Below are 24,890 nucleotides of genomic sequence, written 5' to 3'. Positions count from 1 at the left end.
AAACAGCTGTTGAACAGAGCTTAACTCCTGTTTGGGAAAGACGCATGATTAAAAAGTATCTAGAATGTCTTTATGACAATTGGAGCACTTTATGCCAAGAATAATGCAGATCATAATTTGAAATTTGACGACAGAGCAGTGAGTTTCGCTCCCTATTGTTTAAGGTGAATGCTCTTGCTATCTCATTACTTTCTCTTTATCTGAGTTCTGTCACTAAATTTTGACTGTAAAGAAATGAACATAATCAATAGTCCAAATTCTAATGACTGAAATTCTAATTATCAAAGGATGCACCTCCGGTAGTCTAATGATTGGTTGTGTATGACTATCCCAGCTCTCCGACCAACTGTCCTTCCTCTCTTTTCCTAATCAGTGATGGTAGAGTGATGTTGCTTTGTCTGAGGTCTGCTAACTCCTCAGAGTCTGAGGATAAAACTTGTGATCTTTCTGAGCCATGTAGCTTTAATGTTCTCTAAATATCAAGGGAATCCCTAGCAATATTTTAGCAACTAATTGGTAATTTTGAAATTCAGAATTTAATGGTGAGAAGATAATTAAAACTTTCTAAAGTAGATTAGTGCCACAACTGTGTTATTCAGTGTCAATGTAGATACTTCTGGTATTTTCATTTAACTTTGCAAAGGATTCTGTTGAAACAATAATTTAAATGATAATACGTAAGAATAGCTCTATGGTGTTTCTTATATTTCAGTTATTTCTTATTGCAACATGAAAACATAATGGCAACTTGTATAGCTAAATGTAATTCAAATGAGAATCCAGTTCTTTCATGATATGCTTTCTTTCAGGAAGTTATGGACTTACAGGAAATCATCCTACAAAATTAAGAACTGGCAGTTACACAATAAGTTAAATGAGATATGAAATGTACTGTTTTGGTAGTGCCGTACTGATAAATTTTCAGAAATGTTGGATATTACTACTCTTAATTCCCTAATGCACTTTTAAATTGCTTTTCTTCTGGCTTTTCAAAAAGTCTAGATTCAAAGTGCATTTATTATCAAAGAATGTATAGATTATTCAACCTGGAGATTTGTTTGCTTAACGGGCAGTCAAAAAGCAAGGACCTGAAAGAACATAATTTTAAAAAAAGACCAACCCCCAGTGCCCACAGAGAAAGCAAACAAATAATCAGAACAAATCATGCAAAAAATAAGAGGCTAGCAACAACAGCAGCATTCCGAACCAAATTGAGTCCTTGGATCCAAATCTCTGGAGCAGCTCTGCGTGGGCCCAGAGCCTTGGTATTCATTACTTGGTATTTGCACAGTAGTATGATATATTTTCAATGGACCAGATGGGTTTCTAAGAATTGTAGGAATTGGGTCCGTCTGGGTTTTTCAGGAACATGGGAATGAGGCTCCTGGGAGTTTCTGAGGGTATGGGATTGGGGTCCTTGAGAGTTTCTTAGAATCGTGAAACTGGTACTTCATTAAATCTCTAAGGAGTTTAGGAAAGGGTGAGTTTAATTGTAGACATTGCCTAGTGTGTGCTAGATGACAAACTATCAGGATTTCTGATCAATTGGATGGCAGACTATAGCTGAGCATTGCAATATTGCTCATAAATATATTAGCTCATTTAGAAATGTGGTACTGTTTGTTTTTCAGCACCATTCGGCTGAAATCAGCTAAATCATTGTGAAGGATCAAAGAACTTCAAACCCAGCTTATGTTCAAATTGAATTTCTGTAGGAGTTTTACATTAGTAGAATCTAACAGAAAAAGCCTTTAATAATCATCAGAGTAAGAATTTGGTGAAATGCAAATGACTAAGTCAAAGTGTCAGCAAAAGAGCATTTATCAAGATGAATTCAATTTGCACTTTCTATTGACAATTGTACACAAACGAAAGCTATTGACACGTTCAAAGACATTTTTTTTTAGCTCTAGTCTTCTCAGTGGCAGAATAAAGCAATTTCCTCTTGTGCATATTGCTGTTTCTGTTTGGTAATAGCATGCTCTGACTTCCAGATTAAAAATTTGAGCACTCCTGTTTAGCTAGATGCAGAGCTCCCGCTGCCATGTCATACACACAGATGAACATTTCTTACTGCACCTTTCGTCCATGCACCTGTTTGATATCATTGTAAATTCATGTCAATTTTTTCCACTGGGCACTGAATTGAGATTGTTATTGAAACTCATTTCATACCGAACTCATTCATTTCTCGTTTGCATTTTGTCTTTCAATTAGTATAGTCTGCTGCAGCTATAAGACAGCTATTAAAAAATTACAAACCAGATTAAATTCACGATACCTTGAGTTGTAATGCTGTAGATATATTATAAATTAGACATTGCTGTTTTATATTTTAAGCTTATTTTGGATCCTTAGTAATAGAATACATTTGATAGACGTGAAGTGAACATGCTACAATATTACCATCAGTTATAATCATGAAATTTAATTAGCACATTTCAAAAATTACTGATAGTAACATTTTGAGCCATATTTGATCATATTGTTATTGTTAAGCATGATGTTAATCATATAATTATTGTAAAATATGAATTTGGAGATCATTTTTAAAATAGGACTGTTGCTTTTCAACAGAAGTTGAGACTGTTTTGAGATTGGTACCCATATTATTGTTTGATAAATTTGCACCTTAGTTTGAACTGAGGTTTCCTCCGGACCTTAGTTTAAGTAGCTGCTTTTGGTCATTTGTTTATTTCCCATATTGGTATGGTTTTCCCTCCAGAGAGAGAAACATAAATTGAATTCAAACAGAAATCACCAAGTTAATGTGAGAAAAGTCAAAACAAGAAAAGAAGAATGGGAAAGAATGAAAATGGGCAAAGAGTTCATGACAGACGCAAAGGAAATGGAGCAGGCCGAGGTCATGAAAGAGGAGAAAATGTCTAAAGGGTTTGTTAGTTTTATTATCAAAGCCTTGACTGCTTTGGTACCAATCCTGCTGCTGGTCTTGTTTTGTGATTTGTTTTTTTGTTGCATGAGAACAGCAGTATTCTAATTGCCTTTTAATTGGTGTTTTGCTCAGATCAGTGGCTTACTGGGTAACATGTGTTTACATATTAATAACGCATCTTCATGCAGTAAAATAATATTTCTGAATTTTCTGATCCTTTCTATCTAATGAACTCTCTGCTCAACTAATTTATAATCATAATTTTTTTTTACTTACTTTTGTACCTAAAGCTTTTTCATAAGTACTCTGTAACATTTTCAGTGCAGTTAATCAATCTTTTCCATTTATCCGCATTGCCACTTTTAAGGTTTTATAATCAATTGTTTAATATTTGTATTTGAAAGTCATATTTTAATTTATGTTAAAGAATAATCAGTATTAATGAAAGGAAAATGAAATTTAAGTTTTAAGCATATTTTAAATAGTACATTATTTCTCAGCCAAATGCAAATATTTTATATTAAAATATACATTGCTTATCTTCTTAATTTGTAGGTCTTGGGATATAAATGCTCAAATTATATACAAATTTGCTTTTAAATATCAATGTATTCAGTTTATAGGTTCTGTGGGATAGAATTAAAGGCTCTCGCATCGTGGTCAGTGTCACACCTGAGGAGGTTTTTGAAATGCTTCTTCTCTTATTGGCTTCCTCTCTCTGTCTTTAACGACTAATGTTTTGGCTCTCGGTGGGATAAGACTTGATTATATAAGCCATAAATTATCTGTTACAGCTCTGAAGAATCTGTACAAGTCATGCCTTTTTAGCGATTCCTGTTCTTTAGATCATTGGTTTTCTTTCAGGTGCCTGTAGAGCTGATCTTTACTCTTTGAGGAAAGGTGGAGCTTCCAATCCAAGAACATCTCCTGCATTCAGTTAATTATCTCCTCAACAACCTAAACATTCTCATCAGACCAGTCCAGATCCTTCTTGAGAAGCGAAAAGGTGTTTTTTTGGTGCCAATTATGATAGACGTCAGTGCATCACCTGTGGTCAATTTGTGGCTCCTGTACGCTTGGAATAACAGGTTGCTTGTGAAGTATAGGCTGAATTGAGCTGCCTTTCTCGTGTCCTTGAACACTTTGATGTTTATTTTCTTGCAGTAATACTTCTATTGATGCTGATATCCTGGAGCCAGGTTGATGGAGATAACAAGGCACAGAACTAATGGGAAACTATTCAATACTTTTCAGAACCAAGATGTCATGAACCTCAGTAATCAAGCTGTAATTTGACAACTTGATACTTATTTTTGCACACACTTGGAAGTAAAACTCCAAGTATGTTACAGGATAGGCCTTACACTCAATATCGACAAGACAAACATCCCCTACCAACCTGCTTCTATTGCACAACACTGCCTTCTGACAATAGAGGTTCATGGTGAGATTCTGGAAAGCCATATCTCAGGAACTATTTGGTGATGAAATTGATACTACCTTCAATGAGTTAGCACAGCTTTGATTGATAGAATATTTAAAGATCAAGTCCTTAGACCTTGCCCAAAACTCCTGATCTACTGAACAACAATGATATATAGTTCTGAGACCAAAACTAGTGATGTCCCTGGAAAATCAACAGCTTAAAATTTGATGTGCAAAATCCTCCAAATGCACTGGAAGAATAAGTGACCCAGTGTCAGTGCCCTCTCCCAGGCCAACGTCCAGCATTAAGGCCCTAGTTACACTCAGTCAGTTACATTAGGAAATTATGATTTTCCCTTGCCTGATACCAGCCCCCAAACAGATATTATCATGGGAAGAGATCATTAGGTGGACAAAGGAAATGATTCAAGTATGTGCCCAAAGCCTCCTTGAACTAGAGCATTGCCACCAATTCCTGTATCTAATCCATGACAAGTCAAAATAGAGAAGGAACTTTCTGGGTGTATTGAGAATAATAACCCATGCCTTCGAGAGCATACAGAATCCCTGTTTAAGCATGGAGGGAGATCATTACCTCTCAGATTATTAGATCATTACCACTCATACCATTAGGCATATCCTGTGCCATTTGCGAGAGAGCCTGCAGTTCCCATGTTGGTCTCATTGGTTGCATCAAAGTTCAACAAACGGAGCGAAAGAAAATCATCCTCAATTCTGAAGATTGCTTTCGAGCGGGGGTTCCCAACCTTTTTTATGCCACGGAGCCTTACCATTAACCGAGGGGACTGTGGACCCCGCGTGGGGAACTCCTGTGTTAGAGGAACTAGGTATAGAAAGTAACATGTCTACTTTTGCTGGTGATGTCATGAGATGAAAACATAAATTAGCAGGTCTTGTATTCTGTGCCACTATGCCAGTATTGTTTGTTGTCTATTCTCTGCCGCTTTTTCAACTTGTACCCAAAACTGCAATTCTTATGGCACTTTCATTTATTTTGTATTTATCTGTTTAGATAAAATACAAAGGATTGTATATATCGCCTTGTTTATACACCATTTGGAAAGCTCCATTTATTTTTGGGTTATCAGGCAATTTTAAGTACTACCCACCTTTATTTCTGCAGGCAGGTGTTGAGGGATGATATAATTTAGCTGTTTAAGATGATAAAGGAATTCAGTAGGATTAACTCCTAACTATTTTCCCTGATAGAAAATAAAACAATGAGTTAGATCTAATGTGGGTGAACAGAATTGAGGCTCTGATGAGCTGTGATATTTTAGATTGGTGGAACAAGGGTAAATGACTGAATTACCCAGTTCTGTTCTTATATTCTTTTAAAGTGAAGGCAGATATACTCTATATATCTGTGACATTGTATAGGAATTCCAACTACCTCTTTTTTGTGGCAAATATGAAACTTCCCTACTTTTGACTTGCAGAGGCCTTTCTTAGATATTAGTTAGTTCCTGTAACTTTTTCCTCCTCCACTAATCTAAATAATTTAATTGATATTACTCTTTGGCAGTTTAACAGATACCCTTCCTAACCAATCCCTCTTCTCCCACTCTCTCCCTCCTTACTAACATGCCTATCTGTAACAAGCATACAGACTGCTGCAAAACATTTATTTATCCTGTGTAAGATTCTATTTCTTCTCAGCTTTTCTGTCTTCGTTATGTATTTGCTGAGACATTTACTTTCCTTACTAGCACTTTTGATTTAATCTTTCTTCACAGTTGGCAATTTCTGTATTCCATAGTTTATTATCCAGTATGATCGCACCAGCAAAACCTTTCTCGATTACTTAACATTTCTTTCCAGTTAATACCTTTTGCCTTCTTTAATTTATTGAGAGGTACAGCTCAGTAACAGACCCTAACAGCCCAATGAGCCCACACCATCCAGTTACACCCGTGTGACCAATTATCCCAGTAACTCATGTGTCTTTGGTCTGGGAGAAAACTCACGTAGTCGTGGGGAGAACCTACAACCTCCTTACAGACAGCAGCAGGAATTGAACTCGGGTTAATGGCACTGTCATAGTGTTACTCTACTGCTATGCTAGCTTCTCCTGCAATACATCTACACATCTTTCTTTCCATGTTATCCAAGTCCTTAACATTTATATCCTGCAGAACCGCAATTTTCATGTACTTCTAATAATCCCATATACTGCATCTGCCATTTATCATAGAACATAGAAAAGTCCAGCATGTTACAGCCTCTTCAGCCCACAATGTTATACCAGTGTTTAAACCTACTTTAAGATCAATCTAACCCTTACCACCCTCAGAGCCATTTTTCTTTCATCAGTGTCCCTATCTAAAAATCTCATTAATTTCCCTAATGTGCCTACCTCTACCACCACTCCTAGCAGTACGTTACACACACCTATCTCTCTGCATTAAAAAAAACTACCACGGACATTTCCCTTTACTTTCCTCCATTCTCCTTAAAATTATGCCCTCTCGTATTGACCACTTCCACCTGGGAAAATTTCTCTGGCTGTCCACTTTATCAATGCCTCTTATCATCTTGTACATTAATGTATAATATCCTATTGTAACCTACGACGATCTTCTACTCTATCCACAACACCACCAACCTTCATGTCATCTACAAACTTATTAATGCACTTTTCCATTTCATCATCCAAGTCATTTATAAAAATCACAAAGAGAATGGGTGCTTGAACAGATCCCTGTGGAAGACTACTGGTTACCAGACTCCAGGCAGAATACTCTCCATCTACTACCACCTTCTGCCTTCTGTGCCTCTGTATTAATTCATGAAATGTGGATTAGATAACTGCATTGATAAGCATATCCATTTTGCTTTCAGAATGGTTGTGACTTTTTATGATTTGTTGCATTAGTCCTCCTTTCTCATTTTGAACGTCCTATTGTTTGGTTTTGATACTATTCCAATTAAAGGTAATGTAAGCTTCTAAGAATTTTGAATCTTCTTATCCACATATTGTTTTACTTCTCCCCATGTTGGTGCTTTTATTTGTCGTTTTGTGACTCGATTGAAGTCATCCTTGCCAATATTTCAGTATTGACAGGAATCAGAGAACTTAGGGACATTTCTTTCTCCCATCCATTCACATTGTTCAGTTTTATAAAGGGCATCTCTTATCCATTTCAATCTGACACAGTTGACCGCACCATCCTTCAACGTGTCTGGGTCTGTCCTTTATTCTTAGTCGCAGTTTTGACCAGAGAAGCTCCTACAATGCCATTTCCAGCCTCCACACAGTTACTTAAAAGGTGCTCAAGGATGTATCATTGGTTGTCACTTCTGTTACTCCCCCTGGGTAACATCTTCCAAAGACACAGTTACAGGTTCCACACATAAACTGACAACACCTAGGGACATCTCCAAATCACACCTGCGAAGCATATTAGTATGTTTACTGTATTGTTGGTGCTATATAAATACATTGTTGTTGTTGTTAACATAAAATCTTAGTGTCTCTTTTCAGAAGTTTGTGATATACGTGGTATTCATCTTCAGTAGTTACATCTTTTCTTCTTCCATCCTAAATCTTTTCTTCTTCCATTCTAAATCCTACAGATTTAGAGAAGTCGGAGTTGGAAACTACAAAAAAAAACACTTGCATCTCAGAATAAAAAGCATCATTCTATTTACATAATTAAAGGTTTTAAATTGATCTTTTCTTCCTAGAGTGGGATTAATGTCCTGCATTGGTGGGGAAAGGCTGGGAAAACTCACATACTGAATAAAGCTCGCTGTTATCTGGGTTTATAGGATTATCTTTCATTCTTCCTCAGCTTTCGGATATGTCAAAGAAAATGTTAGTCACACATTTTTAGTTTTATTACATAATTCTATAACATTACAAATTTTAATAGAATATCAACATGGCATTTTTACTCAATGGATTACACAGTTTAAGTACTGTTTCTGAAAATAATATATTTTGGGATGTATGTGTTAAGTTGTGTATTTGAATGCCACATACAGTACTTTGTGAAAATGTAAAAATTAACCAGATTTAATAGAAATACAGAAGTAAACTTCATAAATTATGTTTGTAATATGGATAATTGATTGCTGGCTTTGATACTGTGCTTTGAAACCTAATTGTGGAATACCTCTCTGGCATAATTACCTTTGTATCTGTTGATTATTAAATGTTTAATTTCTGCTTTTGATACCAGATCCCATGGATCAGATCTCACTGATTATTCATACCCTGCTACCCCAAGCCATCATTCACAGCAGCAACAAATGCCAGCTTCACACTTGCCAAATGCTAACCAACAACAAATGGTGACTGGGAATCAAGTTCAGGAACATGATTGCAAATCCTCTGCGCCAGGGTTTAGACATGCTACTTTGAATAGACCTCAACAACCCCCACCACCTCCACCACCAACTACTCTAAATGATGCCCGTCCACCAGCACAACAACCAGTAGACCACAGGTAATTGCTTGTATCTTATTAGTTGTTAAATTAGTGAATCCTGAACAATAAACCAGCTCTTTTAACCAAACTTTATTTTATAGCCTTTGGAGTAATTTTTTTTTAGTATGTGATAGAATTTAAACTATACTTATATTGTAATTCTGTATAATCTTCCAATATTGACAGAACTATATTAGAGATAGGAATTTACAGCATTTTGTTCCTCATATTAATATAAGTAGTGCATCTGTAGTGTTGGTATGTTGAAAAACCCTACAGGAAATCTACAACCACTTGTAGATTTGTCTGACATGGGTGGAGTTTAAAGTGAAGTGGTCCCCACCAGATTCTGGCAAATTTCCCTCTTGTCATCTGAAAAGAAAAAATTAAAATTGTAAACTGCTGGTTGATAATAGTTAAACTGTATATCACAAATATGACTTTTAATCAGTAAGATTTAATATTTTTGAAGAGCATCCATTATTTTGAAGGAGTCAACTAAGATGTTAGAGATATTCAAATAAAATCATTATTTTAAGAAAGAAAGTGATGTATCCTGAAGTAGTTCCAAAGTACTTATTGTCTTGTGTCATAGGAGAAAAGAGCATAATGCTGAAAATATGCAGGGTGTAATAGCAAATATGAAAGTAACTGAAACTATTATAGCTCTTTGCTCCTTTTGGATCTGAATGCATATTTTCTTGATGTAATGCTAAAGAAAAGGCTCTTTACATTATCTGTTCTAGAACTGTGGGAAGAAATTATTCTGCTTATTTTTACCATTGAACATATACCCTTAAAACAGCACCTTGTAGCACAACATGGTGCAAGATCAAAAATGCAGTTCAAATTAAACTAACAGGCAGCTGTTTTGGACACACTAACAAGTTAGACTTCACTGGAAGTCTAGCATTCCAACTCCGCATTGGAATGGAGCTAAACATCAGGATTAATGGGAAAGAGTTCAACTTTTAGTGACTACATTACAAAACTAAGATTTCAGTTGTCGAGCTACAATATGCAGACAACAGCACATGCTCAGAATCTGGGCGTGCGAGAGGATGGGCACTACATGCAATATATTTAAGACAAAGGTCTACCAATTTTACCCCACTGTTCAATAGTGCCCTCCAACAGTAAAGGTTCCAGGTGAGACCATAGGCAGTGTTGAGAGGTGCCAGGGAGAAGAGCCATCTTTCCACAGAGAGGCACATTGCTAATGAAATTCACAACCACCTTCAGTGCATCAGCATAGTCTCTGGTCAATTCAGGAGAAAAAGTATTTGAGGACTGTGACAGCACAAAACTTATAGTCTGCTGGGTAGCAGGGATCCCTCTCCACATGTATTCTTCTGAGACTTGGAATACCTATAGCTGGTATCTGTAGGCTTTCAACAAATAGTACCAATTATGCCACCACAAAATACGCCACAAAGGTAGGCAAACCAACATCAGTGTCCTCACCCAGGGCAATATTCCCAGCAATGAGATCCGAAGAACATCAAGTCAGCTATGTTGGGCAAGCCACTTTGTATACCCCACATCAGTCCCAAAATAGTAATTTTATCCTGAGATTCTCATAGGAAGAAATTATGAGATTGGCAGCGGAACATATTCAAGGATATCTCTTTGAAGAAATGCAACTTCACCACCCACTCCTGAGAATGTTTGACCATGATCACTCTGTCTGGAGAAGGATCATTTGAGATGCTATTGTAAGCCTGGAGTCCATGCTCTGGGAGTATAGAGAAGTCCCTGTGAATGCAATGGAGGGAGGGCAGCAGCTCATGAGTTTTCCACCTGTTTGCCCCCTCAGGCACTTCCTATTCCAGTTGTGGAAGAGTCTGTAGTTCCCATGTTGTCCTCATTTGGACCCACAGAATAGAAACAAGTCATCCTCAGTCCTGAGGGGCTATTTAAGAAGAAGTATGTATTGACAAAACCATTTTGCTTATGATCTGGCCTCATTCTTTAAAATTGAATTTTAGATACTTACTTTAGTTATTTTTCTCAGTCATAAGGCTAACTGTTCTCAAATAAAAAGAATTTCCAGACCCTCCACATCTCATTGATGATTTCTACTTCCTGTTGTCCCTGCTTGTCAAAGGTAGTCACACCGATACAATAATGAACATATCTGGCAACAAATATATTGCCAGGATTATGATGTTAATGATACCAATGGTCAACTTCCTCAAGTATTCTGTTATAAAGTAAACAATTTTTAAATTAAGGAGTCAGAATCAGTGCCTTATATGATGTAAAATTTGTTATTTTGTGACAGCAGTGCAGTGCAAAGCCAAGACTACTATAAATTACAAAATAAGTAATTTGTTGTCATGTTACTAGATGGTCACTTAGAGCATAATAATGTGAATGAAGTGAATTTAAGATTTTCAGCAGCAAAATCATAAAACTTAGTAAGTAGAAGTATTTGTAAATAATTACTTAATTGCAAGGCATAAAAACATTCTAGATTTTTTTCTGATGAACATAACATACCATTTTAAATTAGGTTTACATTTAGCACTCTTTCTGTGATCAGGTATGTGAAAACTCAATTTAACTCTTCCTTGGTTGCATATTCAGCTCTCATGACTGAGAGTTGGATAAAAAGTAAACCTTTAATTTATGTTGGTGGGGATGAATGATCTAGTTCTGTGTGTGTAAGTCACCAGGATGCTAATATATTTTGAGATTCTAGAATATCAGAATTTAGTTATTGAAAGGTTTAAAATATGAGAAAAGCAAATGTATACGCAATGAAATTATTGAAATGTACATGTTGCATTCTCGTTAATCTAAATAAATATTATTTATTGCAGTGTGCCACCTCCTCCTCAGATGATGGAATATTACAATTCAACAGGCCCTGCTGCGCTTCCCCCTGACCCAGTCATTCCATCAGCACAAACAGCCTTTGTCAGTCCACTCCAAGTGCCTACTCCTCCAGCTTCCCAGCCTGGGTCAGTGGTAGGAGTTGCGCCCCCAATGCCACCTGGGGCAGCCTCTCCACTTGGGCCTCCCGTACCTCCTCCACCTCCTCCTCCTGCTCTGCCTGCACCACCTTCCTCCCTTGCATCCTCTCCAATGCACTCTCAACTTGTAGTTGAAAACAAACGGCTTGAACCAACAAGTACTCCCCTCAATGATGCCAGAAGTGATCTCCTTGCTGCTATTCGTGTGGGTAAGTAATAATAGTGCAGAATTTTACTGGTTTGCAAATCTCTTTGTGGAAATCTCATTGAGTGGAGGAACGGTGGTGCAGGTGGTGCACGTTTGCACTGAAGCTCTCATCCGTTGTTAAAATCTGTAATCTTATTGGAAGAACTAAAGAAATCCTAGCACATTGCATTTAACTGAATGAAACTGTACCTGTGATTAATGTTTCTTGTTTTTCACTATTTTGCCCATAATTAACTCTTAGAGAGAAATAATCCTGCACTCCACATTTTAAAATGAACAAAGGTCACAGTGGTCCGGCTCTGGCCCTTGAGTCTGTTTCTATAACTCAGAAGGTTTCAGGATTGCTACCCATGCCACATGCTAAGGAGGCCAGAACTAGGAAGATTATACAGTTTAACACATGCTAAGGAGTTGGTGTAGGAGGGAGGGCATAAGATTTTTGGTTCATTGGGCTCTCTTCCAAGGAAGGGACGGTCTGATCTAGAAGGAGATTACAATCCTAGTGGGAAGGTTTCCTAATGTTGCGCAGTTGGGATTAAACTAGAGTTGCAGGGGGATGGGAGCCAGAGTGCCAGAACAGTTAGTGGCGAGATTGTGGAGCTATATGTTGGTAAGACCTCAGACAAAATCAGGAATCAATAGGCTGAGCATGTTGCGACTAGTGTCCTAAGCTGCATATATTTGAATGTATTGTAGGAAGGCGGGTGAGCTCAATGCACGGAACAACACGAGGAATTATGACACTGTAGCCATTAGTGAGACTTGGTTGCAGGAGGGGCAGGACTGGCAGCTCAATATTCCAGGGTTACATTGTTTTAGACGTCACAGAGCAGGAGGGATTAAAGGAGTAGGGGTGCCGTTACTAATCAGGTAAAATGACACGGGAGTGCTCAGTCGGGACACACTGGAGAACTCGTCTAGTTGTGGGTGGATCAGTGAAATAAGAAAAGCCTTACCACGTTAATGGGGCTGAATTACAGACCACCCCACATTCCGAGGGATTTAGAGGAACACATTTGTACAGAGATCACAGACTGTCGGAAGAAACATAAGATTGTTATCGTAACACACATCAAAGTTGCTGGTGAACGCAGCAGGCCAGGCAGCATCTCTAGGAAGAGGTACAGTCGACGTTTCAGGCCGAGACCCTTCGTCAGGACTAACTGAAGGAAGAGTGAGTAAGAGATTTGAAAGTTGGAGGGGGGGGGGGGAGATCCAAAATGATAGGAGAAGACAGGAGGGGGAGGGATGGAGCCAAGAGCTGGACAGTTGATTGGCAAAGGGGATATGAGAGGATCATGGGACGGGTGGCCAAGGGAGAAAGACAAGGGGAGGGAGGAAAACCCAGAGGATGGGCAAGGGGTATAGTCAGAGGGACAGAGGGAGAAAAAGGAGAGTGAGAGAAAGAATGTGTGTATAAAAATAAATAACGGATGGGGTACGAGGGGGAGGTGGGACATTAGCGGAAGTTAGAGAAGTCAATGTTCATGCCATCAGGTTGGAGGCTACCCAGACGGAATATAAGGTGATGTTCCTCCAACCTGAGTGTGGCTTCATCTTTACAGTAGAGGAGGCCGTGGATAGACATGTCAGAATGGGAATGGGATGTGGAATTAAAATGTGTGGCCACTGGGAGATCCTGCTTTCTCTGGCGGACAGAGCATAGGTGTTCAGCAAAGCGGTCTCCCAGTCTGCGTCGGGTCTCACCAATATATAGAAGGCCACATCGGGAGCACCGGACGCAGTATATCACCCCAGCTGACTCACAGGTGAAGTGTCGCCTCACCTGGAAGGACTGTTTGGGGCCTTGAATGGTGGTAAGGGAGAAAGTGTAAGGGCATGTGTGGCACTTGTTCTGCTTACAAGGATAAGTGCCAGGAGGGAGATCAGTGGGGAGGGATGGGGGGGACGAATGGACAAGGGAGTCGCGTAGGGAGCGATCCCTGCGGAAAGCAGAGGGAGGGGGGAGGGAAAGATGTGCTTAGTGGTGGGATCCCGTTGGAGGTGGCAGAAGTTACGGGGAATAATACATTGGACCCGGAGGCTGGTGGGGTGGTAGGTGAGGACCAGGGGAACTCTATTCCTAGTGGGGTGGCGGGAGGATGGAGTGAGAGCAGATGTGCGTGAAATGGGGGAGATGCGTTTGAGAGCAGAGTTGATGGTGGAGGAAGGGAAGCCCCTTTCTTTAAAAAAGGAGGACATCTCCCTCGTCCTGGAATGAAAAGCCTCATCCTGAGAGCAGATGCGGCGGAGACGGAGGAATTGCGAGAAGTGGATAGCATTTTTGCAAGAGACAGGGTGAGAAGAAGAATAGTCCAGATAGCTGTGAGAATCAGTGGGCTTATTGTAGAAATCAGTGGATAAGCTGTCTCCAGAGATAGAGACAGAAAGATCTAGAAAGGGAAGGGAGGTGTTGGAAATGGACCAGGTAAACTTGAGGGCAGGGTGAAAGTTGGAGGCAAAGTTAATAAAGTCAATGAGCTCAGCATGCGTGCAGGAAGCAGCGCCAATGCAGTCGTTAATGTAGCGGAGGAAAAGTGGGGGGCAGATACTTTAACTTTCCATGTATTGACTGGGAATCCCATACTGTAAAAGGACTGGATGGTATAGCGTTTCTCAAATGTGTTCAGGAAAGTTTCCTTCATCAGTGTGTAGAAGTCCCAGTGAGAGAGTGCAATACTGGATCTGCTGTTGAGGAATGAGGCAGGACAGGTGACAGAAGTTTGTGTAGGGGAACACTTGCCTCTAGTGACCACAATGCCATTAGTTTCAAAGTAAATATGCAAAAAGATTGGTCTGGTCCGCAGGTTGAGATTCTAAATCAGAGAAAGGCCAGTTTTAATGGTATCAGAAATGATCTGGCAAGTATGGATTGGGACAGGCTTTTTTTCTGGTGAAGGTGTACTTGGTAAGTAGGAGGCCTTCAAAAATGAAATTTTTAGAGTCGAAACTTGTTTGTGCCTGTCAGAATAAAAGGTAAAGATAACAAGTATAGGGAACCGTGGTTTTTCAAGAAATACTGAGGCCCTCATTAAGAGAAAAAATGAGATGCGCAGCACATATAGGCAGATCGGTACAAATGAGGTGCCTGTGGAGTATAAGAAATGTAAGAGAACACTTAAGAAAGAAATCAAGAGGTCTAAAAGAAGGTGTGAAGTTGCTCTAGCAGACAAGGTGAAGGGGTTCTAAGGGATTCTACAGATATGAAAAGAACAAAAGGATTGCAGAGGACAAATTGGTCCTCTGGAAGACCAGAATGGTAATCCATGCCTGGAGCCAAAACAAATAGGAGAGACCTTAAATAATTTTTTTGCATCTGTATTTACTCAGGAAATGGATACAGAGTCTACAGAAGTGGGACAAAGTGGCATCAACTTCATGGGCCCTGTACAGATTACAGAGGAGGGGGTGTTTGCTATCCTGAGGCAAAACCTGGTGGATAAATCCCCAGGGCCTGACAAGGTGTTCCTTAGGAGGCAAGTGCAGAAATTGCTGGGGCCCTAGCAGAGATACTTAAATTATCCCTAGCAACAGGAGAGGTACCAGTAGATTGGAGGATATCCAACATTGTTCCGCTGTTTAAAAAAGGCTCTAAACATAAACCTGGGAATTGTAGGGCACTAAGTCTGATATCAGTTGTGGGAAAGTTATTGGAAGGTATTCCAAGGGACCAGATATATGAGTATTTGGGTAGACATGGACTGATTAAAGATAGTCTTGATGCACCATCAATAACTCCAAAAGACTGGAAGTAGAGTAAATACTGAAAGGCTTTTATTAGCAGTAAAATGTGACCTCCACCATGCTGAGTATTTGCCCCTGGACTGAGAGGAGGAGCCATGGCCCAATCGCCTTTATTCAGGCGTCTGTGGGAGGAGCCACAGGGGCAGTCAGCAGAGGGGTGTGTCCAGACAGTTAACCTAGTTACAACATATATATATGGTTTACCACACTCACCCCTCCTTTTTTAAAAAGAGTCCCGCGGGGTGAAGTGACAATATTTAAAACAAGTTTATTTACAGGTCAAATCTATCAGGCGGTCGAGTCCGTCGCTGTGATCTACGTAGCACCGGTGGTGATTGCATCGGCGACGGTGGTTGTGCTGGCTCCGGCCTGACTTGAGGTGCCAGCACGTTAGGCGTCAGTAATTTATCGTGAGGGTGCATCACACCCGGTATGGGAGTGTCGTGTGGTGTCTATGCAGGGCTTGGAGTGCACGGTGTCTCGTGGGTATATACATTGGTGGATACGGGGTTAATAGTCACCACGGAGTGTTCAGGGCAGGGGCCCGGTGCTCCTGTGGGCGCCAGGTCGCGGATGGAGACCGTGTCCTCCCGCCCATCAGGTAAAACCACATAGGCATACTGGGGGTTCACATGAAGTAAGTGAACCTTCTCAACCATCGGGGAGTATTTATTGCTCCTCGCATGTTTCCGGAGCAACACTGGCCCCGGGGACATCAGCCAAGTTGGTAGGGTGGTCCCAGTGGTTGACTTCCTGGGAAAAGAAAAGAGACGCTTATGAGGGGTGGCATTGGTGGCTGTGCATAACAGGGAGCGGATGGAGTGGAGTGCCTCGGGAAGGACCTCCTGCCGGCGGGAGACCAGCAGTCCCTTTGACCTGAGGGCTAAGAGTGTGACCTTCCACACCGTGCCATTCTCCTTCTCCACTGTCCATTCCCCCAGGGATTATAGCTCGTGGTCCTACTAGTTGCAATTCCCCTAGCCAGCAGGTATTGGCGCAGCTCGTCACTCATAAATGAGGACCCTCTGTCACTGTGGATATAGCATGGGTATCTGAACAGAGTGAAGAGCTTGCGCAGGGCTTTTATAACTGACGTGGTAGTGGTGTCGGGGCAGGGGATGGAGAAGGGGAACCGCGAGTACTCGTCGATAATGTTAAGAAAGTACACATTGCGGTCGGTGGAGGGAAGGGGGCCCTTGAAGTCAACACTCAGTCGCTCAAAGGGGCGGGTGGCCTTGATTAGTTGTGCCTTTTCGGGTCAGTAGAAGTGCGGTTTGCACTCTGCACAGATTTGGCAGTCCCTGGTCATCGTCCTGATTTCCTCAAGGGAGTAAGGCGGGTTCTGGGCTTTCACGAAGTGGAAAAGCCGGGAGACCCCCGGGTGGCAAAGATCTACATGTAGGGCGTATAGTTGGTCGATCTGCGCGCTGGCGCACGTTCCCCGGGATAGGGCATCGGAGGGCTCGTTGAGCTTCCCAGGCCTGTACATGATGTCATAGTTGAAGGTAGAGAGTTCGATTCTCCACCTCAGAATTTTATCGTTTTTGATTTTGCCCTGCTGTTAGTTACTAAACATGAATGCGACTGAGCGCTGGTCAGTTAGCAGGGTGAACTTTTTGCCGGCGAGATAGTGCCTCCAGTGCCTAACAGCTTCCACTATGGCCTGGGCCTCTTCCTCCACCGCGGAGTGCCGAAGTTCAGGGCCTTGAAGGGTACGAAGACGAACGCCACCGGCCTTCCTGCCTGGTTGAGGGTAGCAGTCAGCGCGAAGTCGGAGGCGTCACTCTCTACTTGGAAGGGAATGGCCTCGTCCACCGCATGCATTGCTGCTTTGGCAATGTCCCCTTTAATGCAGCTGAAGGCCACGCGGGCCTCGGCTGAGAGGGGGAATGTGGTGGACTTGACCAGGGGGCGGGCCTTGTCTGCGTAGTTAGAGACTCATTGGGCATAATATGAAAAGAAGCCCAGGCAGCTTTTGAGGGCTTTGAGGGTGTTGAGAAGAGGGAATTCCAACAGGGGGCGCATATGGTCGGGGTCAGGGTCAATGACTCTGTTCTCTATGACACACCCAAGGATAGCAAGTCGGGTGATTCCGAACACACACTTTTCCTTGTTACAGGTGAGATTGAAAGCTTTGGCCGCTTGGAAAAATTTTTGTCATGATCCTGCCGGTCGTGACCACAGATGATGATGTTATCCAGATACGGGAATGTAGCTTTCAGTTGGCACTGGTCCACCATCCGGTCCATCGCCCTCTGGAAGACAGATACACCATTTGTGACACCGAAGGGGACGCGCAGGAAGGGTAAAGCCTGCCGTCCACCTCGAAGGCAGTATAAGGGCAGTCCTCCCGATGGATGGGGAGCTGATGGTAAGTGGATTTTAGGTCTGTGGTTGAGTACACCTTGTACTGTGCTATCTGATTGACCGTATCTGCGATGCGGGGTAGAGGGTACGCGTCGAGCTGCGTGAACCTATTGATGGTCTGGCTATAGTCGGCGACCATCTTATTTTTCTCCCTGTTCCGAACAACGACCACCTGCGCCCTCCAAGGACTTGTGCTTGCCTCAAAGACCCCCTCCCTGAGCAGCCGCTGCACCTCCGACTTAATGAAGGCTCTGCCCCCTGCGCTGTACCTCCTGCTTTTAGTTGCCACAGGTTTACAGTCGGGGGTCAGGTTGGTGAACAGCGGTGGTGGAGGGATCTTGAGGGTGGAGAGGCCGCAATTGGTGTCGGTAGTGCGGCAGTTGGCATGGTGCTGGGTGGGATGTGTGGGTCGGTGTGTGTGGGTGGTCAGTAGCGGGGTATGTGACATATCCCTACAAAACTGGGGATTTATGACAGTGATTGGTGGGAGGGGCCCGTCATACTCCATTGTCACGCTTTTCAGGTGGCTCTGGAAGTGGAGCCCCAATAGCACAGGGGCACACAGTTGAGGCATAACCAGTAATGTAAAGTCTTGATATTCTGTGCCCTGAACCATTAGCGTCGCTACACAACCCCCCCGGATGTCTGTTGTATGCAACCTGGAAGCCATGGCAACCCTCTGACTTACCGGCCGTATCGTGAGTCCACAATTCTGCACCGTGTCCGGGTGGATAAAACTCTCGGTGCTGCCTGTGTCAACCAGGCAGCTTGTCCTGTGCCCCTCCACCAGGATGTCCATCATTGACCCTGCGAGCTGGTGGGGAGCGCTTTGGTCAAGGGTCACGGAGGCCAGAGTTGAGTCGCTGTCTTGGTCCGGCGTGGTGGGATGCCTCGTGAGCACTTGTGGGTCGTAGGCGGTGGGAGGTGGCGCCAACCAAGATGCCCGCCCCCATGTCTCGCAATGGCGGCAAGCAAGATGGCGACCCCCATGTCTCGCACGCGGTGCTGCTCAATCCCTCTTGTGGTTTGGACTTATAGGCCTTGGCGAAGTGGCCCTTCTTTCCGCAGCTGGAGCAGGTAGCTTCTCGGGCCGGGCAGCGTTTCCGAGGGTGCTTCTCGAGTCAGCAGAAGTAGCACTTCGCGGACTCATGACTGGCAGCAGCCGAGGTCGATTCACTGGTGGGTTGCGGAGTCTGTGGTGTACACGAGGCCGTCAGGAGATCGCGTGCCTGGAGAGCACCAGAGTTGTGCAGAGTGGCCTCCAACATGTCGGCCAGCTCAATCGCCGAACGTAAGGGAAGATCAGCTTGTTCCAGCAGCCGCTGGCGCACATACACTGACCTGACCCCCGTGACGAAGGCGTCTCTCACTAGGAACTCCGCATGCTCTTCGGCTGTCAGTTCTCGGCAGCCGCAGGTCCGCACGAGTGTCTGTAGGGCCCGGACAAACTCAGCGCTCGACTCCCTGGGCCGCTGCTGCCACATCGCTAAGCGATGGCGTGCATAGACGGTGTTTACCGGCTGCAGGTATTGTCTTTTGAGGGCGCTGATCGCGCCGTCGTAGCTCGGCTGGTCTCTGATCATCTTGTAGAGTTTTTTGAGGAAGTTACCAGGAAAGTGGATGAAGGCAAAGGAGTGGATGTTATCTACATGGACTTTAGCAGGCATTTGACAGGTCCCACATGGGAGATTGGTTAGAAAGGTTCGGTTGCTCACCGTTCAAGATGAGGCATTAAATTGGATTAGATATTGGCTTTGTGGGTGAAGCCAGAGGGTGGTAGTAGATGGTTGCCTCTCTGACTGGAGGCCTGTGACTAGTGGAGTGCCGCAGGGATCGGCTCTGTGTTCTTTGTTGTTTGTCATCTATATCAGTGATCTGGATGATAATGTTGTTAACTGGATCAGAAAATTTGTGGATGACACCTGGAGGAAGAATCTACATCAGCTGGAAAAATGTGCTGAAAATGGCAGATAGAATTTAGAGCAGACAAGTGTGAGGTTTTCCACTTCGGTAGGACCTACCAGGGTAGGTCTTAACAGTGAATGTTAAGGCACTGAGGAGTGTGGTAGAACAAAGGGATCTGGGAATACAGGTCCGTTGAAAGTGGTGTGACAGCTAGATAGTGTCATAAAGAAAGTTTTTGGCACTGTCATGTGACCGGCAACAATGAATATAGAATCGACTCAGGCTTTATAAAAACAAACAAACATTTATTAAACTCTACTCAAAAATATAGTGAAATATATTTAAACGACTGACTTAACAGAAAGTTAACTGCTATGCGGCAACTCTGGAACAGTTCTTAAAAGGGTAAATGCGAAAACAGTTCTTAAAGTGGTAAATTTGAACACAGTTCTTAGAATGGTAAATTCGAAAGTCCAAGAGATTTATACAGTCTATTAGGAGAGACTTTCCTGAAGTAAAGAATTCCTCAAAGACGTGTCGTTACTGCTGATCTCAGCTGGAACCTGCCTTGTCCGCAGGAATCACAACAACGGAAGTAAAACGGTTTAAAGGAGTTGACCTGTTCCTCTGGAGAACAGACACTGCACTATCCTTCCTACTTTAGGGGGGGATATCTCAGTTGCAGGTCACTGTTACTTGAATGAAGATTCAATAAAGGTCGATCCTCTCCAAAACCGCCAAACGATATCAGCTTTACTCGACTCGACGAATTCCTGTATTTTGGTAAGGACTTCACTCTCCAATACTACTTACAATAGAAAGTAGCACTCCACTTTAAAAGGAAACTGCGTCATAAGACAAATACGCAACAATATGGAGTAACCAACACAAAACTAAACTGAAAACTAACTACGACACGTCAGGGGTCTCTTTTATATACCTGTTGAGAACAGGTCATCATGTGACCTCACTGGTGGGAAAATTACATCATATGACCTCCGCAAGTCCATTACATCATCCTCATAAGACAGTCACAAGATATCCATGAAGTATGTAACAGCACATTGGCCTTCATAAATCAATGTATTGAACACAGAAGATGAGATGTTACGTTGAAGTTGTATAAGACGCTGGTGAGACATAATTTGGAGTATTGTGTGGAGTTTGGTCATCTACCTACAGGAAAGATGTAAACACGGTTGAAAGAGTAGAGAGAAAATTTACAAGGATGTTGCTGGGTATGGAGGACCTGGATTAAGGAAGGATTGGACAAGTTAGGACCATATTCCTTAGAACGCAGAAGACTGAAGAGGAGATTTGATAGAGATATGCAAAATTATGAGGCGTATAGATAGGCTTTTTAAACTGAGGTTGGGTGAGACTACAACCAGAGATCATGGGTTAAGGGTGGAAAGTGAAAACTTTAAAGGGAACATGAGGGGAAACTTCTTCACTCAAAGGAGCATGGGAGTGTGGAATGAGCCGCCAGCACAGGTAATGCATGTAAGCTTTATTTCAGTGTTTGGATAGATACATGGATGGGAGGGGTTTGGAGGGATATGGGAGGGGTATGGAGGGATATGGTCCCGGTGCAGATCGATGGGAGTAGGCAGTTGAAATGGTTTTGACATGGACTTGATGGGCCTAAGGGCCAGTTTCTGTGCTGTACTTCTCTATGACTCTAACTCTAATGTCTGGAAATAGTTTCCAGTTTTGATGTTGACATTGACCACTCTCTGAAGTTTCTTTAGAACATGGGAATAGAGTTAGAAATGAGAATTAACACTGCTTCAGAAGTGTGACTGTCTTGTTACTATTTTATCCCTTGTTTTAAGACTATTGAACAGTTCCATAGTACAGAATGAACTCATGACCTCACAGTCTAGCTCATTATGACCTTGCACCTTGCTGTTTGCCTGCATTGCACATTCCCTATAACTTTAACATTTCATTCCGCACTCTGTTATTGCTTTACCTTGTAAATGCCTCAATTCGTTGTTATAATGAATTGATCTGTAGAAATGGTATGCAAGATAAATTTTTCAGTGTACCTTGGTACATAATTAAACAGTTTACCAATTTATTTGTACAGTATTTCTAGAGAGCTGGTTAAATTGTTTATTGTCAATTGCCAATGTTTCCAATCTTTTATGAGGAATGGTAGAAAAAATTTCTTTTTGAATATTTCCATTCTTGCTTTATTTATTTTTCTTCCTTGAGATCCCAATCCAAGACTTCTTAGAAATCAATTCGTGCAAATTAATGAATCATGTACAATTCCGTAATGATTACAGTGTAATTTGTGCAGGTTGGGATATGAATGTTGTTTTTAAGCTGATGATTTAATTGATTTAATTCTGTTTTAATTGTTTTCAGCCAGAATTACCATTGATAATAGTATTTCTATGTGTAAAAATGACTTTAGTTTAAATTAATTATCAGTAGCAATATTCATTATTGTTAATATGATTTATAACCAACATTGGCAGTTTACTCAGTCATAACAGTAAAAGGTAAAATATGTTCTATAGTGCTTTTTATTTTTGATTTAGCAATTTTGACTTTCTTGCATAAGGGAGAAATTCAGGCTTATCACATTCTGATGCCTCATTCTAAGCAAAAGATGTATTTTCTATAGTTCAGTGGGTTCTGCCTAGCTTACTGGAGTCAACTTCCTTTGTTTTAGGAATTCAACTGAAGAAAGTTCAAGAGCAACGTGAGCAAGAAGCTAAGCGAGAACCAGTTGGGAATGATGTGGCAACTATTCTGTCAAGACGTATTGCTGTAGAATATAGTGATTCAGATGACGATTCAGAGTTTGATGAGAATGATTGGTCTGACTAACATGAGTGCTGCAATAGTTTTATTAAATATCACTTCATAAATTATTATGAAAAGTAATAGAGATCAAATCTGAAACTATATAGTTATTTAAATTGATTTTGAATGAGGTGAGAAAGAATGCTGGGATGTTGTGATTGTTTCTCTAGCTAGTGAACCAGAATTATTCATAATTTGAATTATTTAAACACACCACCCAAGAGTGTGATCCATGACTTCTTTTGTTTAGATTGTAGAAGTACAATTGTTGATTTACAATGAACACATTTTGTAGGAACAAATTAAGAAACTTGGAATCAAATACCAATTAGTATGTCACTTTGTTATCAACGTCAGTGTTATTAAAAATGCTTGATTGATGTATTAATGAAACATAGAAATTGAGCATTATATTTTTGATTTTCGACAAGTGAAACTTAGCCCCAGTGTCCTGGCAAATATTTGCCACCTAAGTTACTGAATCCAGTAGTTATTGTTTCCATAAACAACAACAGGTTACTATCATGTTACTATTTATGAAAATGATATATACATTAACTGCTGGATTCTTTTTGGTACAATAGTGGTTTCACTTGTAAGCAAATCCTGGGCAACAGACAACATTCAGTTTTCTTTAAGAGGGATGTGAATAGTGTTATGTATCTAAATTCAAGCCTGCCACTGAAGTAGCTTCACGGATTAAGAATGAATGGATCGTTGGGCAAAATGAATCCGTTTAGCACAGAAATTGGAATACTGACACAGTAATATGGATTCAATAACTTTTCAACAGTGCTATCAACCTGAACTTGCAGGACCCCACATATTCCCCTTCACAAAGTCACTAGTTGGGCTAGCTAAACTAAAGTTAAATTTTCATTAAACTTAAAGAAATATTTACCAGTATAATATAAACTTTGAGAATAACAACTGCAAAATAGCTCGGTACAATATTATTTTGCAGTTAAGATTTGCAACTCTTTCATTCTCAATCTACAAATTTTATTTTGATATTTTAATGATTACCTCTCTAATTACCATGTTAAATTGAAACAAATTAGAATATTGCATTGAAATGTTATACTGTTCTACTGATGTATAATATTTATGAGGTAGACGTCAGATATAGCCAATAGTGAAAGCTTTATTTTAATTCCTGTATGCAATGTCATCGATCTTGTATGTAATTCAAATGAGTACCATTTCTTTGGAATTACTGTTCTTGTTTCGTATATTTGCAGTATTAACAATTTTAAAGAATAACATATCAAAACCACTTTGTAAACATAAGTTATGCTTGATTTGTTTCATACTGAATTTTAATTTACATTTTATTTTCTAATCTTATAGATGTGTAAAATTACAATGGCTGAAATTACGAAATTGAAGTCAAATAAACTAAACAGCAAAATAAAATATGTTGCCCCCAGTTTTCTTGTGTTTTATTAAACATTCCTAATATTGTAGAGAATGCACCTTACTTTCATAAGTGCAGTCTGTAACCTTTGGAATCATAATTCCTTTGGGTCCATTTACGCTGTTGGAAATTAGACGTGTAGAATTTCTATCTTCCTGGCTGTGTTTCTTTCATTCCATCCAAAATTCCAGTGAAGAAAAGTTACTCAAAGTGCCCACATATATGTTGGAACTGATCAAGTAACCGTCAGTATCCTCTTTGGGAGTTCATAGTAACAATTTGCTAATGTATTCTGGATAGGATGATCTTCTGAGATGGGGTTGAAAGTCATGCAGTGCATATTCCCAACAGGCAGCTCTTGACGCAGTGATGATTCGTTCTCCACTGCCACCTCCTACTCCCCTTCCCACTCCCTTTTAATCTAATTCAAAAGTCGTACTGTTCCTCCAAATAAATCAGAAGGGTGTAACTGCATGTACAATGCCCAAGTAATATAAATACCATAACTTTCCTGCTTCATTCAGCTGAACATTTGCAATTCATCAGGAGCAGATCCTGTTGTTAGTGTTAGTGTATAAAATCATGCTGCTCCAGGTTCAAAGTTCAAAGTAAATTTATTATCAAAATACATGTATGTCACCATATACAACTCTTAACAATTTGTTTTCTTGCAGGCAGA

General features: G+C 41.1%; 1 protein-coding gene across 8 annotated transcripts in view; it reads left to right on the top strand.

Annotated features, from left to right (window-relative positions):
• LOC140200147 (actin-binding protein WASF3-like) overlaps nt 1-24,214 on the top strand; it is a 112,040-nt gene extending 87,826 nt beyond the window's left edge. For all 8 annotated transcript variants that reach the window (XM_072262997.1, XM_072262991.1, XM_072262996.1 and 5 more), the window contains 4 exons: nt 2,726-2,892; nt 8,524-8,790; nt 11,598-11,959; nt 22,661-24,214. In XM_072262997.1, the coding sequence (XP_072119098.1) occupies nt 2,726-2,892; nt 8,524-8,790; nt 11,598-11,959; nt 22,661-22,818 (954 nt within the window). In that variant the 3' untranslated portion in view covers nt 22,819-24,214. The remainder of the gene's footprint in view (nt 1-2,725; nt 2,893-8,523; nt 8,791-11,597; nt 11,960-22,660) is intronic.
• Nucleotides 24,215-24,890: the final 676 nt, after the last annotated feature.

This window comes from Mobula birostris, chromosome 7 (assembly GCF_030028105.1).
Source record: "Mobula birostris isolate sMobBir1 chromosome 7, sMobBir1.hap1, whole genome shotgun sequence".
NCBI classification, from domain to species: Eukaryota; Metazoa; Chordata; class Chondrichthyes; order Myliobatiformes; family Myliobatidae; genus Mobula; species Mobula birostris.
Note: the sequence above shows the minus strand (reverse complement) of the source record. Positions and strands in the feature narration are given on the sequence as shown.